The 18,103-nt window shown below is 36.1% G+C and overlaps 1 protein-coding gene across 2 annotated transcripts; it reads right to left on the reverse strand.

Moving 5' to 3' along the window:
• Positions 1-6,142: 6,142 nt before the first annotated feature.
• Positions 6,143-18,084, reverse strand: LOC132110595 (probable sodium-coupled neutral amino acid transporter 6). Of its 2 annotated transcripts, XM_059517318.1 has the most exons (16): positions 17,944-18,084; positions 16,832-16,953; positions 16,529-16,602; positions 16,171-16,223; positions 12,897-12,936; positions 11,230-11,308; positions 9,564-9,646; positions 9,412-9,474; positions 9,288-9,343; positions 8,987-9,037; positions 8,761-8,840; positions 8,555-8,655; positions 7,488-7,612; positions 7,270-7,414; positions 7,075-7,169; positions 6,143-6,404 (listed from the first exon to the last, which is right to left on the reverse strand). In XM_059517318.1, exons 1-16 carry the CDS (start codon positions 18,031-18,033, stop codon positions 6,321-6,323), a joined length of 1,341 nt encoding a protein of 446 aa, XP_059373301.1. In that variant the 5' UTR covers positions 18,034-18,084; the 3' UTR covers positions 6,143-6,320. The 2 variants fall into 2 exon arrangements, with proteins under 2 accessions (XP_059373301.1, XP_059373302.1); XM_059517319.1 differs by lacking the exon at positions 8,987-9,037.
• Between the last annotated feature and the right edge of the window lie 19 nt (positions 18,085-18,103).

Genomic DNA, 18,103 nt, shown 5'->3' on the forward strand with positions numbered 1-18,103 from the left:
AATAAATATACATTAATGTATAATAAATTGTACATTAAATAAATGTTGAACATCATCTGATTTTTATTAATTCCTATATTTAATTTGACAAACGAACAAATAAATAAATACAATATATGTAATGCATATTCATTATTAGTATTACATTTATACAAAATATATACGTACTTTAACAGTAAAATTTGGACAAACTTGATTGCATTTATAGTATGTTTCCCATGGTTTTATAAACTTTTGTTCTGAAGGCTTAAATGCTTAGAAGAATTGATATAGTCTATCTATAAACAAAATGGGTTGATTGTGTGTGCGCTCTGATGGAGTTATCCCAGATCTATAAAGTCTTAGGATGAAAGGCCCACCTGTGTCAAATGTGGCCTTTGACCCCTTTCTATCTCTTTTCCAGCTGTTGTAAATTCAAAGAGGAGACTCCAAACAGTCTCTGCTCTGTTTGGGGTCTTATGGTAGCATGGTGAATCTTAGACCTTTGGGGATGAAGCTTTCGATGGGATGCTGAGCTTTGGTGGATCCACTCCAGTGATTCTGGTGTAGCACCAGACCTAGTCAGCAGGAGACACTCATGCTCAACATTACTGCAACTTCAATTATTCAACCATCAAGCATACCTGTACTTTTCAAACATACATGTTCAGTTTCTTTATGGGTGGCTTTGTAGTATTACCACAAGTTGTCCTCTGACTTTGTTGTTCCAGCTGTTATTCCCTTGTTTCTTGCATTTCTCTCTCTTTCTCTAGAGTTTAGTATGAAACAGTATTAAAACATGTTGCAACCACTGATCTTTAATAGAAAACATATATAGATCAGTGGTCTAACTCCCAACTTGTCATATATTTACGCTTGGTCAGGAACCTCTGGCATCGTTTTATGACGCTCAAGGTATTAGCGTCATTTTTCGAAGCAGAGGGTCCTCCATAGTTTTCAGTTGTTTGTGTTTAAATTTAATGGCTTTCATGCATTTGTATTAAATATAAACAATTTTATATGAATGTATACTTTCATTGGAGCACGTAACCCCACCCCTACCCTAAACCTACCCAATTCTGGACAATATAAAACATGTAACAGGCAAATAAACGTACAGTCACAGGTATTTATTGCAAAAACCAACCATAAACAAGCAGTATAAAAGCATTACAAACATGTTGTGTTGCATTCCAAGTCTTCTGAAGCCATACAATATCTTAATGCGAAGACAGTGTAAACCATAAGGTTTTAATCGCTTTAAATGACCCCGCTCCATTAACGCGCTCACATCACATCTCATTCAAAAAGATACTCCCGTAGCATGATGCAGTCGCAGCATGATGCTGTTATAGAAATAAACTATAACCGACTAAACACAAATACACATGTACGAACCCGGCAGGTCCCTTTCAGCTCCCATATACAGTTTGAAATTGTTCTCAAACCTCTGATTTACTTACGCACACACACACTCACACGTTTGTTTTTGTGAAAAGTGGGGACATCCCATAGGCGTAATGGTTTTTATAATGTAGAAACTGTATATTCTATCGCCATTCACCAACCCTACCCCTAAACCTAACCCTCACAGGAAACTTTGTGCATTTTTACTTTCTCAAAAAAACTCATTCTGTATGATTTATAAGCGTTTTGAAAAATGGGGACATGGGTTATGTCCTCATAAGTCACCCTCTTCTTGTAATACATGTGTCATACCCATGACATTATACAGAGTTGTGTCCTGATATGTCACAAAAACAAGGGCACACACACCCACTGTTACTCTTTCTCACTTACTGAACTGCTGCTATTCTATGTCAGTCTGTGTGACTTATAGAGATGTGGATGAGGTATTTATGGGTAAAAGGCCAAAGTGTGTGTGAGTGCACATTTTCTGGCTGGTATTATAACTCAGTGTTTGGGAATGACAACAGCTGCAGCAGAAGGGTGTTAAAAAAGAAAAAACTAAAATCAGAGCAAGAAATAGAGAGTAAATGATGGAGTGAGTGTTTGGAGAGAGGAGTTTAAAAAGAGTGGCAGGGAGAGCGAGCATAGAGGACAGAACAGTTTTAAAGCAGAGAAAGGGCAGGGTAAGTGTGTGTGTTTGGGTAAAATTAACTCCAGATGTGATGTGGTCTCAGCTCAGACCAGGTGTCAGAGCAGAATTGGAGGTTTTGGGCAGAGAGAATGACAAAGAGGAGAAAAATCTTAGAAAACAATCAGAGGTGAGGTAGTGTGCGTGATTATATGTGTGTTTCTTTCTTCCTAACAGAGTCCTCAGAATGAGCATGAAAATCAATTCAGGACGAAGGAGAACAACAGAGATGCAGAAAAAAGAAGTCCAGGGCAGGGATAAAAACAGATGTCAGAATGAAGGGGCCAATTGGCATGAAAGAAGTCAGACAGACATACAGCAAAATCACATTCTGTAGGCAGCGGTTAACAGTCAGCAGATGTTGATGTTGGTGTGTGTGAATATGGACTGTGGTCTAAAGGTAATCACTGCAATCACGGCTAATTTAAAGCTGAGAAGAGACATAACTCTTGCCTGATACCCAAGAGAAGTGGATCGCATTTTCCACTCACTTAAACCTAGCATGAAATGTTGTTTTAAAGTTTTTTTCTTTATACCTGTTTACTAAAAAGGCCTGGTAATTATTTTTAAATTGACTTATCTTACTTATGCATTTGACTTGCAAAGCCAGAAATATAAAGTGAATGGATGGATCGTACAAAACCTGCAATATATTTAAAAATACTGTATTACAGTAATACACATCTAATTATAAAAAGAATAATACAAATACATTTTATTTAGAATTTTTTTGTGAAACATGACGTTTTTGAGCTTTACCTGAAGTCAAGTCAAATCACCTTTATTTATATAGCACTTTTAACAATACAGATTGTGTCAAAGCAACTGTACAGCATTAAATAGGAAAATAGTGTCAATAATGCAAAAAGGCAGTTCATCATTGAATTCAGTGATGTCATGGTCCAGTTCAGTGCAGTTAAAATAGTATATGTTTAAGTTTTTTTTTTTTTTTTTCAAGTTTGTAGGGGTCCAGGTAAAAAAACGGAATAATCAAATGTAAATAGCATTGCATAGTCTTTACTGTATAAATTTAATACAGATACATTTTTGTTAAAACTACAAAGTAATTCACTAAAGAGCAGTGAGTGCTCCCATTTCATTTCTTGGATTAACATTAGCCTAAGTACCCTGACAGCAGTTAGTAAATTGCGCGGTCACTTTAAGAGATAATACATCAAATATAATACACATTCCATTTACTTTCACTTAAGACATAACCGACCATTTTCTCGGGGATAACATTTTTTAATGTTTTTGTCGTTTCAAGAGCAAGAAGAGATAAAACCACTGATGTATTTTATATAAATATAATTATATATATATATATATATATATATATATATATATAGATCAGTGGAAAAAACTCAGTTCGGTGTTTAATGGCTTTAGACGCGGATCTCTGCATGCACACTGTAACTAAACAGAACAGCGCGCGGGTTCTGAATTAAACTTTTCATGTCTTTTTGTGCTTTAACTGGCGAGGTGTATAAGTTCGTTCAGGCACGGGAGGAAGCGAAGATCTCGGTTTGGTGTTTGCGCGGCTCTGTTTGCTCAAAACTCTCAGTTGAGTTTTTCCGCGTCTTCTGTTTGAATGCTTTAAACTGTTTGAATGTTTAAATTGGCTTAAAACACGTGCAACTGATAAGCGTTTTGTGACGACGCAAAATCACCGGCCCCTTTCCCTTTCTCCACGCCGCTTTACCAAAAATATGCTCCTCGCCTATTTTTGAAGGTAATAGGGTGCGCTCAAATATGCTCTAGAACCCCTCTCGCGATACTTTGTTGTCATACACTGATCAGTCTAAGCAGCGCTGCTTCAAGTTGATAACTCTTATTTGGTTGTGGTGTTGTTGTTGTGCGCGCTAGGGAATGTATGTCATTATATGACACTTTTTTAACATGTAAAAATGTATACGGTATCATCGTGGACAGTCCTAGTATTCTTACAATCAAGTCAACGATATCGCTGGAAATGAAGTGTCCCCAACTAAAGAAAGCCAGAGGCGACAGCGGCAAGGAACCAAAACTCCATCAGTGACAGGATGGAGAAAAAAAGGTGGGTCTTTAATCTAGATTTAAACTGACAGAGTGTGTCTGCCTCCCGAACAATGTTAGGTAGGTTATTTCAGGCGCTAAATAGTTAAGGCGCTAAATAGGAAAATGATCTGCCACCCGCAGTTGATTTTGATATGTTAGGTATCAAATTGCCAGAGTTTTGAGAACGCAGCAGACGTGGAGGACTAGTGCTATAAGAGCTCGTTGAAATACTGAGGTGCTAAACCATTCAGGACTTTATAACTAATAAGCAAGATTTTGAAATCTATATCATGTTTAAAAGGAAGCCAGTGCAGTGTTGACAAAACTGGGCTAATATGGTCATACTTCCTGGTTCTAGTAAGAACTCTAGCTGCTGCATTTTGGACTAGCTGGAGTTTGTTTATTAAGCGTGCAGAACTAACAACACAATAAAGCATTACAATAATCTAACATTGAGGTCATGAATGCATGAATTATTATTTCTGAGCATAGGTCTCAATTTAGATATATTTTGGAGATGGAAAAATGCAGTTTTACAAATGCTAGATACTTAGCTTTCAAAAGGAAAGATTACTATCAAATAGTACACTTAGGTTCCTAACTGATGGTTAAGATTTGACAGAGCAGCCATCGAGTCTTGGACAGTGTTCGAAGATATTACATGCAGTTTTAGGTCCTATAATTAACACCTCTGTTTTTTCAGAATTTAGCTTTAAGAAATTACTCCTCATCCAGGTTTTTATATCGACTATGCATTCCATCAGTTTTTCAAAGTGGTATGTTTCACTGGGCTGCGAAGAAATATAGAGCTGAGTATCATCAGCATAACAGTGAAAGCTAACACCATGTTTTCTGATGATATCTCCCAAGGGTAACATGTAAAGTATGAAAAGTAATTGCCCTAGAACTGAGCCTTGAGGTACTCCATACTGCACTTGTGAGCGATATGATACCTCTTCACTCATCAATGTGTGAACATCAATCCAATACATCATGGTTTCATCATGTGATTAGTGTTTACACAAGTTAACCATGTACCACAAAGCAGTTTTTTTAAATCTTATCACAGACCTCTTATCTGCAGTGAAAATTTGTCTGAAATATTTCTGTCATCCCGAGTCGCACAATGAATGTTGCTTTTATCACACACTTCAAGAATAACAGAACTATCATTTTTCACTAAGTATACATGCAAGGTTGTGCACGTGTGTTTGTGTGTGTCTCTGTAACAGACTGCCTTACATTGGGCCGTCTCTCAAGCTAATGCACATATTAGAAACAGCAGGAGAGAGCAAAGGTCAGAGCCTACACACACACACACACAGAGACAGAGAGAGAGAGAGAGATAGTGAGAGAGCACATTTGTTTTCCATTATCTGACATACAGAGAACCCTCTGTCCAAATCAATAAAGGAAAAAAATCCTGTCTGTCAATCTTTCTCATATACAAAACAGCAAAAACTCACCCTAATGCTTGGATCTCTTAGACTAAACATGGATCACAGACTCCATTCCAGATGCCATAGTACATGAGTCAGTAAGAAGTTTTAGTTCTTATTTCCCTTTATTGAAATCCAGATAAAAAACACACCAGCATTGTCCTTTTGGACATGTAAACAGGGTTGCAATGTAAAAAAAAAAAAAAAAAAAAATCATTACCATTCTGTATATTTTCTATTTATTTATTTAAAATATAAAATGGAAGGACATTTTTAAATTCTACATTTAATCAACAGAAAATCTTTGGGATTAGTGTTTCAGAAAAATCTTTAAAAAACAAATCCAAGCTTTTGAATTCTAGTCAGACAAGCAGATATTCCAATTAATTAAACATCGGTGTAAATCTAATAGCAAACATTCAGTTGTAAAATCAGCAGTGCAGTTCCTTCATTTATTAGTCCCAGCTGTCTTTATATGGACGACAGCAACCATCTAATTCAAAGATTCTGTCAAACTTTCTGTTGTTCAGATATGCTTTTCAGTGTTCCGCTACATTTTTTAATTTGATTGTTCCATAACAATGCTATGAGTACATTAGAAGTGTCATAAGAGCACAACTGGCTCATCTCATTGGGATTGCCTTTTTTGGTTCAGAAAACAGCCTTTGCAAGGTGTGTAACCTGTAAAATATGGTTTCTCCTCGAGGTAGGATGTGTTGAGCTCATATGTGTTGATGCAATATGTCCCAGAATGATGATGTCAAAGGTCAGGGACCTTGAACCCAGGAGACAATGATGACACACAGGCTCAAAACGCCAACAAACAGACCAATCACCATCAGCAAAACAGCCTAGAATGAAAAGAGAAACTTGGAAAAATTGCTTTTGGAAAGAAACCTAATGAAAGCAAATAATCAACATGTCAAGCGAAAAACAAACAAACATGTAATTAATTGTTCCAATCAGACATACACTACCGTTCAAAGGTCTGGGGTAGGTACATTTTTTTAAATAATATTTTTATTCCAAAAGAATGCATTAAATTGAACATAAATTATAGTAAAAACATTAATAAAGGTTACAAATCATTTCAAATAAATGCTATTCTTTAAACTTTGTATTAATTAAAGAATCCTGAATTTTTTTTTTCATGGCTACCACAAAAATATTAAAGTGTTTTTAAACATTGATAATAATTCCAAAATGTTACTTGTGCACCAATTATTAAAAAGCATAGCAGAATGGATCGTATGACACTGAACTCTATTTTAAAATATATTTCTAATAGAAAACTATCATTTTAAATTGTAAAAATATTACACAATATCACTGTTTTGATTGTACTTTTTTATCAAATAAATGCAGCATTGGTGACAGCTTCTTTCAAAAACATTTAAAAAAAAAAAAATCTTACTGACCCCACTTTGAACAGTAAAAAAAGTAAAGAAAGTCTTTTAAAATCAGCTGTGCTGCAAAGGAAGTCACGTATGTGTTAATGAATATATGTAAGACTTTAGGTACCCCTGCTGAACTGAGAGATCTCACTGGCTCAGAGCTGATTCTCAAATAAAACATCCCAGGATACACAAACAGTAAACATGTGGAGGTCGTAGAACCTGGAATCACACAAGAAAAGGTATGCAGACACACACATAAACATGCTGAGCACTGAACTTAACAGTAAAGCACACACAGTGCATATGGACACACACTCACCCACCACACCAAAGACATTCCTAATGTCAGGAACGAAAATAGCGAGCAGCAGCACAAAAGTGAGAATAAAAAAACAGGAAAGTACATGAGAGAGCCAGGAGAACTCCCTGTCTCCTCTGCATAACATCAACACCGCTTTACGTGCCTGAAAGAAAGAAAAAGGGAATGTGTTTTCTGAATTTCTCATTTAATAGTTCATAGTCTGGCGTTTGACTTACTGGGAAGTGAATGAGCGGCACGGTGAGCAGAACGGCCAATAAAATTGCAAGACGAACTGATATCACCACAACATCCCGCGGTAGGTAGGTGTCGTATCCTTTCAACAGCTCTGAATCCACATGTGCTGCGAATAAAGAAGGTTTGATCAGATCAATCCATTTATCTTCCTCATTTACAGACATCATTTAATCAAAAAAGATTGAGAATTAACTGAACCAGTAAAGAAGATATTCTACATTGAGACTTTCATGAGTTCAGATGCTCTTATCTGAAACACCTCAAGCAGCCAATCATGCGCTGTATTTCTACTGGATTAGTGAAGTGAAGTGACATTCAGCCAAGTATGGTGACCCATACTCAGATTTCGTGCTTTGCATTTAACCCATCCAAAGTGCACACACATAGAGCAGTGAACACACCCCCGGAGCAGTGGGCAGCCATTTATGCTGCGGCGCCCGGGGAGCAGTTAGGGGTTTGCTGCCTTGCTCAAGGGCACCTAAGTCGTGGTATTGCCAGCCCGAGATTCGAACCCACAACCCCCAGGGTTGGTAGTCAAACTCTCTAACCACTAGGCCACGACTTTCCCTCATACTAATAAGTATACTAATTAGTATACACTAATTGCCCTTAACTTTAAAACAGTTCACATTATGCAAGAAACTTTGAAATAGTAGTTTCCTGCACCATATTTCAGTGGCAGTGTGCCTAATCTTTAGCATCACAGCAAAATTAAAAAAATAATTTTTAATCAACTTGCAGTCTGAACTGAATATGATGAGATAAAGAGAGAAAAAAATATATATTTTTTAAATCTTGTCACTCAAATTGACCAAATTAATGTTACAACTAAATGAAAGTGACAATGCTTTAGCAACTAGCGCAAATAAAATAAGCTTAAGTTCTATTTTTACATTTTATTTCAGTTAATGTTTATTTTATTTCAAGTTATGACTTTTTTCTTTAGGTTTTTAGTTTTAGTCTTAGCATTTTGCTTCCAACTCCTTTGTGACACTAAAAATGGAAGGTCACGTCGAGTGGGATTGTGTAGCTTAAGCAACGTTCTTACTATAGAAGGTGAGGTATCCAAACAGGGCAGAGATCAGATACACCACAAAACTAAGAAAGATGCTGACATTCGCCACATTCTGCATTCTCTGCTTTGTGGGTCTGAAAAACATACATGAACATACAATTAGGCAATAACAGTATATAATTAGGCAGTAACTATATATGTGGCAGATGCATAGAAAGAACAGCAATGAGTGAACTAACCTGTGTAACTCACAGTAAATGGGTAAAACTGCTGTATGGCACAAGAAGGAGAAAGCCATTGTTGGGACAGCATAAGCACTCTGAAATGCGCACACACACACAGTCATTTCTCACCCTCCTGATGTGTAATACTATAATATTACAACTAATATTTGGGTTTCTAATAGTCCTGCAAAGCGATCTTTAAATCAAAACACTCTCCTTTCTAAACAAAACTCACACTCACCTTGAGAGAGAACACAAACATCTGTGGGGTGCATTCGGAGGTATTTAAGCTCTAGAGACAAAAAATTTAAGTAATGTGAATATGAAAATTAGAATCAAATCAGGACAGCAACAGAATGAAAAAAAAAAAACTGATATCACATTATCTGTAGCTGAACATCGGCACACCGTTTAAAGAAATAAAGGCTTTGACTTCTGGCTCAAGCATTCAAATTCCACTTCCCTTATTTTAACAATGCTACATACTGTTTCTGATTGACTATCTGAGAGTATTGATTTACTGTATATAATTTAGTCTTTACCAGGTTCACAGTAGCGTTAACTGGCAGCGGGCAGGGAATGGACCATTTTTTCACCACTACCTGTGAGAGAGATTAAAACATCAATATAGGAAAGATACAGAGAGAGAGAGAGATTGAGAACAACTCACCACTACGGTAAAGAACAACATGAAGAAGAATGCGAGACTGCTGGTGTATCCCAAGAAACCTGAGGAGAAGATAGAAACCAGTGATGCACACTCTCTCGCACATGTACGGAATAATAATTATAATAAAAAACACTCTGATGACACTCACCAATCTTAGGAAGTAGAGCCAGTGGCAGCACTACAATTAGAGTCACTAAAATCAATAGTGCAACACCATCCTCAAACCACTTTCTAAGAGGGACAGAAAATAAAATGCATGGCAAAATGGCACATAGTGAAGGATGTACACACCTTTTAAAGTTCTAGGGTCATTAAGATTTTTTTTTTTATGTTTTAGTCCACTATGCTCACAAATGCTGCATTTATTTGATCAAAAACAAAGTAAAACAGTAATATTATTATATATTATTCTAATTCAAAATAACAGTTTTTATTTTAATATATTTCATATATTTATATTTTTTATGTATTTCTTTCCTGAATTATCAGCAGCCATTACCACAGTCTTCAGTGTCACATGATCCTTCATAAATCATTCTAATATGCTGATTTGCTGCTTAAGAAACGTTTCTTATCAAAACTATTTTTGCAAAAAATATGAGAGACTTTTCAGGATGTTTTGATTAATAAAAAGCTCAAACCAACAGCATTTATTTGAAATAGAAATATATGGTAAAAAATATCTTTAATGTCACTTTTGATTAATTTAATGCACCCTTGTTAGATAAAATGAATAATTTCTTAAAAAGAGGATGCTGGTAAAGAGGATCTTGGGAAGGCATGACTCTCGTTGGGCGGAACATATGCGTGATATTTAAGTGAATGGACCTGTAATGCAATCCAGCTGTGTGGGGACGGGGCACAGTCGAACCACTGCTCAGTACAGCGGCTAGTAAAATAATGACCATTACATTCTTTACTCTGGAATACTTGCTCTTTTCTCTGTTTCGAAACTCCCTTAAAGATAGAGAAGTGAGAGAAGTTTTCTGCCAGTCAGTGAATGACCTGCTGTGAAAGTGTCCCTTTCTATCTCTCTATATCATATTTCTATTTTGACTCATCATGAATTCAGATGTAAAACTTTTCAAACCATATGTACTACCATTCCATTTTGGGGATGGTAAGATTTTTAAATCCCTTGTGAATTTATGTAAAAACAATAATATTGTGAAATAGTATAAAAGGTTTGTGTGGGACGCTGTTTCATTGAGAAAGCGAAACTACTTTGTTTGGCCTTGCAAAAGAAAACACGACTAGAAACCATGTTTATATCACGTTTATAATGGGTTTTATGTTTATGTCTCGTCGCTCCGGCCGGACAGGGCATATGTTAAGGGGCGTAACATTTCTGTCACACGCTTGAGGTATTCGGCCAATCACAACGCGCTGGATAGCTGGCCAAACACAGCACACCTCGATTTTCAGACTGATGAGACTTATAAAAATTGACACATTTCAGAAGGGGGGGCATTGAGGAGAAACAATAATATACAGTATGTGGAAAATAATGTGTTTTTTAACCTTAAACCACATAAACACATTTCATTACACCAAATAATGTTCTTTTTAGCAGCATCATATGAACACTTTAAAACAAAAAACTATTGAAATATTTAAGTTTTTTATGCAACGAATCTAGAATATAAGAACTTTTTTTTTTATTAAATTACAAAAAATAAAGAACTTTTAAATTATATTCTAATTTTTTGAGATGCACCTGTATATATTCATTTCTATTTGAACATTTTCTGTGATGGCATAGCCAGTTTTCAGTGTCACATGATCATTCAGAAATCATTATAATATTTATTTACCCAGAAGTCTCTGTGCTCATGAAGCCAGTGACTGCAGCAGGCATTTCAGACTTCAAGATGAACAAGTAGGTTGACATGGCTAGAGAAAGAGAACAACAACACATTATACATACATACACACACACACACACACACTAAAACACCCCATGATGCAAGCATGCACATCAATCTACTCAGAAAAACTAAACCATGCCACAAACAGAGACTCATAGCCAATATAAAAACAGCACAGTGCTAATGTCAACATTTTAACCTAACACTAACATGCTAACAGCCACACACAGATGATTAATGGGAGGTTGATGGCTTGTATTCGGATTGCAAACCTGACTGCAGCCAAACGCTTGCGCTTACACAAACACATAGTTGCTGCCATTCTATAGACAGTGTGAAAGTGAGATGGATTTAATGTTAAGTTAGAGTAATGGTAAACAAAATTCTGTTTTACTGCTACTAAACACCAGATAACACACAGAATACTCACTACAGTTCACAGTGAGTAGTGAGCAGTGTTCAGAGAAAGACAGAAAGAGACGAGACAAATTTTTTATTTTCTTGTTATTTTTCCACACCATTCTTAAAGGTATAGTTCACCCAAAAATGAAAATTATGTCATTAATGACTCACCCACATTCGGAACACAGTTTAAGATCTTTTAGATTTAGTCCGAGAGCTTTCTGTCCCTCCATTGAAAGCGTGTGTATGGTATACTGTCCATGTACAGAAAGGTAAGAAAAACATCATCAAAGTAGTCCATGTGACATCAGAGGGTCAGTTAGAATTTTTTGAAGCATCGAAAATACATTTTGGTCCAAAACTAGCAAAAACTATGACTTTATTCAGCATTGTCTTCTGTGTCTGTTGTGAGAGAGAGTTCAAAATATTGCAGTTTAGTGATATCTGGTTCGCGAACGAATCATTCAATGTAACCGAATCTTCTTGAACCAGTTCACCAAATCGAACTGAATTCACGTCTTGGTTCACGTCTTCAATAAGCATTAATCCACAAATGACTTAAGCTGTTAAATTTTTTAATGTGGCTGACACTCCCTCTGAGTTAAAACAAACCAATATCCCGGAGTAATTCATTTACTCAAACAGTACACTGAATGATTCGTTCGCTAACCGGATATCACTAAACTGCAACTCTTGAACTCGCTCACAACAGACCCAGAAGAGAAGACAATGCTGAATAAAGTCGTAGTTTTTGCTATTTTTGGACCAAAATGTATTTTAGATGCTTCAAAAAATTCTAACTGACCCTCTGATGTCACATGGACTACTCTGATGATGTTTTTAATGGAGGGACAGAAAGCTTTCGGAGTAAATCTAAAATATCCTAAACTGTGTTCCGAAGATAAACAGAGGTCTTACGGGTTTGGAACAACATGAGGGTGAGTCATTAATGACATCATTTTCATTTTTCGGTGAACTAACCCTTTAAGTATAGCTTTTGTTCACTGACTAACCTGCTATGCTAAGTACTTTGGCAATACAAAATAAAATTAATATATCCTCCCACTAAAACATGTTCAAACTGAAAGAGAGCAAAGAGAAATAGAGAGGAAAAATTAAGGGAATCCCATTAAGTAATTCTGAGTTTAAAGGTTCAATTTATGACTTTAACCATATAAACAGTTTAATACAAGTAAAAGAGAAAACCGCACCTCCAATGTTCTGAATGAGAATAGTACAGGCCACCACAATCTGCACAAAACAAGTGAAAATATATTTTATAGGAGTAACAAGGCACATTTTACTTCTGTGGTGAATTCAATTATGATGAGTACACAGATAAAGACACAGTTATTTATTCATATAACAAAATGAAACACTGAAGTACATAATTCCTCATTCAGATTAAATATATATATATATATATATATATATATATATATATATATATATATATATATATATATATATATATTAGGGCTGAAACGATTCCTCGAGTGACTCGATTACAAAAAATGATCGAGGGAAATACCTCTGCCTCGAAGCCTCTTTTAATTTATTTTAAATCTCACGTCAGGTTCTTTCGCAATGATTTTTTTAATGTGACACAACGCGTTTACGTCACCCACAAAGCGGAAGGAGACACAAGCGCTGAGCAGGCGGGAAGGAAGTCGACCGGAAGTTGAAGTCGGCCACATGCCGCCATCTTGTAGCAGAACTTCACTTGCGTTAGCATCCCATTGACTCCTTGGCGTCACTTTGACAGCGAATAACTTTACATCTGAGGCGTTTAAAGACTCCATTTGTCCATTATTTATTTCTAAAGATACACGACAATGTATAAAGGGCTCCATTACCTTCTATGTTACATTATGGCCCCGTAGAAACAGTTTTTGTAAAAATAGGCTAACGATTGCGTCATAACCACTCGACTCTCTGTCGCACAGTAGAGAAATTACCGTACAGACAGGAGGAGAAGCTCGCAGGCAATCGGGGAGACATCAAGAGAGAAGCCCATAGATACAAGCCCTGGCGTTACATTTAAAAATACTATACAAAATAATTAATCAGAATACTTACTCCTGCTCACTCATGCCAAAGAACTCCCCGCTCAAGCTCGCCGTCTCTGCAAGACTAACGATGGCAGTTTGCACGCACAGCTACTAGAAGATTTACATCTGTCAGACAGGTTGCTGACGTCATCAAGCTTAGTTTGAGTCTGCGCATCAGAAACATAGACAGTAAAAGAAATGGACACAGCGACCCCATTGGAACTCAATTGAGACAAGTGAAGCCCATTTTTAGCAATTTTTAGCACTTCCGTTTCTGACGTGCAGACTCAAACTAAGCTTGATGACGTCAGCAACCTGTCTGACAGATGTAAATCTTCTAGTAGCTGTGCGTGCAAACTGCCATCGTCATCAAGCTTAGTTTGAGTCTGCGCGTCAGAAACGGAAGTGCTAAAAATCGCTAAAAATGGGCTTCACTTGTCTCAATTGTGTTCCAATGGGGTCGCTGTGTCCATTTCTTTTACTGTCTATGGCGCTGAGTCCGAGATCGCATACTACAAGGAGTCAGCAGTGTTTTGATTTGAGGGCGCGGGCAAACGTAAAGAGAACGTTGTGGCGTGTGTCCATTGCAAGATACAGCTGGCATACCACAACTAGGGCCCTATGATTTCCGCGATGCAGAAAACACGGAGGGAATCGCAGAATCCAGTCATAAAAACGGAATTTACAGTTAAATGCGGAAATTCCGCGGAATGGCACGGAATTTGCTAAATTTTGAATGAATTAATCAAAAATAGGTCATTGCACTTACATCAAATCACGATATGGACTAATATCTGTAAATATTAAGCCGTAACAGTATTTAAATATGAATCCTGCATGTTCTGAGTGTCTCTGTTAATGAATGGAGCAGAAGCATGTCTTCATTCATTAAACACTGAAGCGCGCGTGACGCTCGCGGTGATTTCAGCTTCTGCTGTCTCACTAAATAAGGATATGAACACATGGACAATATCTCCAGACTTGCACTGAGAGTCACTTCATGAGCATTTGACCATTTGATTTGAGTAAAACTAGCGTCACATCACATACACAGATCTGTAAAGGTACGTCAACCCGTAAAAATAAAAGTCCGGTTAAAGACTATTGTTAAGCAGAATGTACATAGCCTACTTTTTAAGGTTTAAATCACACAACATTTCTTCCATGTTTTATTTTTAATAGTAAATCGCCTTTGTTTACCAAAAAGTTAAATTAATTTTCAATAATTAAAAGATAAATTAAATTAATGTTTTATGTGTTTAATGTTTAATGTGCATCTCAGAAAATGCTTTAAAACCCCAACTGAATGGCACTTAAATGCACTTAATTTATCTGTCTCCTTTCTTGTCATTGTTCACAGTACAAGTACAGACAGAGAAACAATGTGTAATAATTAAATATTTATTTTGATGTATGCATTGCATTCTATGCATTTAAAAAATAATAAAAAAAAAATTCTAAAAAAGGAAACTTAGCTGTTCATTTTAAGAGACCTGTGACGGTCACGGAGGGACCGCACGTTCAACATGGACGTTAATATGCACAAACACACAGAGACTGTTTGGTGATACAAGAGTTTATTGTAATTATTGATCAGAGAGTGAATACAACACCTGCAACCCTCAGCACACACTCTCCACCGCAGAAACAAACACAGACTACCTTCCATTACAAAGACATTCACATTTATACTGGTGGCCAGCACCATTACCACATGTGGAGGGACAAACTCACAGAAAACACTTTACGCATGTTCCCTTAAATATACAGAGTCTGAAAGAAACATATTGGCATGATGTTCTACTTAATAAATCTACTTTGATGTTATTAATTCGTTCACATTAAACTGGAAATAACAGCAACAACTCGGCCACGTTGCCCCTGAAACCCCCACGCTCAATTAATACATGGTAGATTCCCACCCTAAGTACAATACACATTCCCACCCTAAGTACAATACACATAGTTTACAGGTATTTCATTCACTCTCTGATCAATAATTACAATAAACTCTTGTATCACCAAACAGTCTCGGTGTGTGTTTGTGCGTATGTGTGCGAATTAACGTCCATGTTGAACGTGCGGTCCCTCCGTGACCGTCACAAGACCCAGGAGTCTTATTTTCTCTTGCATAATTAATATTGCACTTTAATTAAGCAAAAACACATTTTATCCGATTACTCGATTAATCGATGGAATTTTTGGTAGAATACTCGATTACTAAAATATTCGATAGTTACAGCCCTAATATATATATATATATATATATATATATATATATATATATATATATATATATATATGTATATGTATATATATATATATATATATATATATATATATATATATATATATATATATATATATATATATATGTGTGTGTGTGTGTGTGTGTGTGTGTCAGCTAGGTATTAGATATGCAATATTGACCAACCTTGCCAGGTCTGTTGAAGGCTCTCTCTCCAAGAGCTTCATAAGAGTTGACACCTAAAACACAAAAACATATGCAACAGTGAGGCCTGGTTACAATGTAGAATCAATAAAGACCATTTCAAACTGCCAACACCACCACTGTTTATTTCTCACCTGATGTAACGTATACTGGAGCTTTTATTTTAGAGTTACTGCGATACCATTACAGTTTCTTTTAAATATTTCAGTAATATACTTTTTTTTTTTTTATGGTTTACTTTTACTATAATAAGGTATTATTGGTAAGGAGTTATATTAACAGAGTTAAAAGGTAAACAGGAGTAAACAGTAAAGAAGAGGTCAAAAGTGAGAGATATTACCTGTCTTGTCACAGAGGAGCAGCAAGAGATGGACAGAATAAGCAGCCAAACTGGAGACCACCAGCAACAGAATACTGTGAGAGAAACACGCAAGGTTCCTCTATTGAGAAGTCCTTCATTTCTATCTTCATTTCAATTTTTTTTGTTTTTGATTTTTTTGCATGGCTCTGTTTATGTCATTGTAAGTGCCTTGCTGGAACTGCAATTTTTGCTTAAAAAATCTTGAGGGGCACATCAAAAAAATTTCTGTTGTAATCAATTATGCCACAAATGTTGTCAACACAGCTGAATCCTGTGTTGTACCTGAATCCAATGATGCCTGTATTGGCCATAGCATAGGAGAGACCCAGGATGCCACTACCCATGATAGCATTCATCAGGTTAAAGGCAGAAGACCAGAAGGACGCACCTCTAGCTTGAACACCCTGTGAGGAAGATAAACAGACCAGGAATTAGACATGACAGTGGAGCAAACTGAGACAAAATAGATCCTAGGTGTTATGCAAGCCACAAAGCATGTAAAACAAATGTCATTACTGAATGCTTACACACCAAGTTACTAAGAGCAAAGAGGGAAGTGAAATCTTTGCAAAGACAAAATAAAACTGCAAAAGATCAGCACATGATGATGAGAAAATGATTATAAAGCATGAAGCAGCAAATGGAATATTACACATGCTCTGTCCATTTCCACAGAAAATATGAGAGCACAGTTCTATGGTTTTACAGCAACATCCAACATAACTTGTAAATAATCAATACTAGTACATCTGGATTTACTAATAATGTACATTAATTTACTTCGACATGTCTAACATTTATTTTCTTTTATGTCCCTGTAAAGCACTTTGTAAATATTGTTTTGTTTATATATTTTGTAAATGTTGTGCACTTAGTCTTAACAGAGAAACAGCTAAGACTGAGAGTTTTGGATGGAATGGAATTTTAATGGAATTTTACATCATTTTAAAAAAAGAATTGAAAAAATGAATGATAATAGAGTTAATACATAACCTGGAAACACAACCACAACGAAGTTATTTTTAATATATAATTATGTAGACAAAAATCAAAACATTTAATATAATAATAAATACATTAAATACATATTTTGACAAGTCACGATTAATAAAAAAAATAATAATAAAGTCTAATTTTGCTATCATAGTTATTATTATTTTTTCCGTTTCATAATGTTCAATAACTTTTATGCTATAATAATATACAAATACATGGTACTGAAATGGGCTTACATACATAAAACTAGTAGATTGTATAAAATAATTTCCGTATTTAGTTATTATTTACAAATTTGTTCGTATGGAACAAAAATGACAAATTTTCGTTTAATGACACTTGTTCTTCTTCTTATTTCTTATATGAATGTTATCAGGAAAACACAGGTTGTGGTTTACCTGTGATGCCAACAGCGGTCTGCTCTCCTCTCCGATGGGCTCATACTCGCTCCCCGTCTGCACGCTGTAGTTTGCGCCGTTTTTCAACATGTTCCGCCGTTTCGTTTACTGTTCTGCACTAACCAGAAGCCCGCTGCTCGCTAGCGGAGTCGTCAGTTCA

Source organism: Carassius carassius, chromosome 30 (assembly GCF_963082965.1).
Source record: "Carassius carassius chromosome 30, fCarCar2.1, whole genome shotgun sequence".
Taxonomy (NCBI): Eukaryota; Metazoa; Chordata; class Actinopteri; order Cypriniformes; family Cyprinidae; genus Carassius; species Carassius carassius.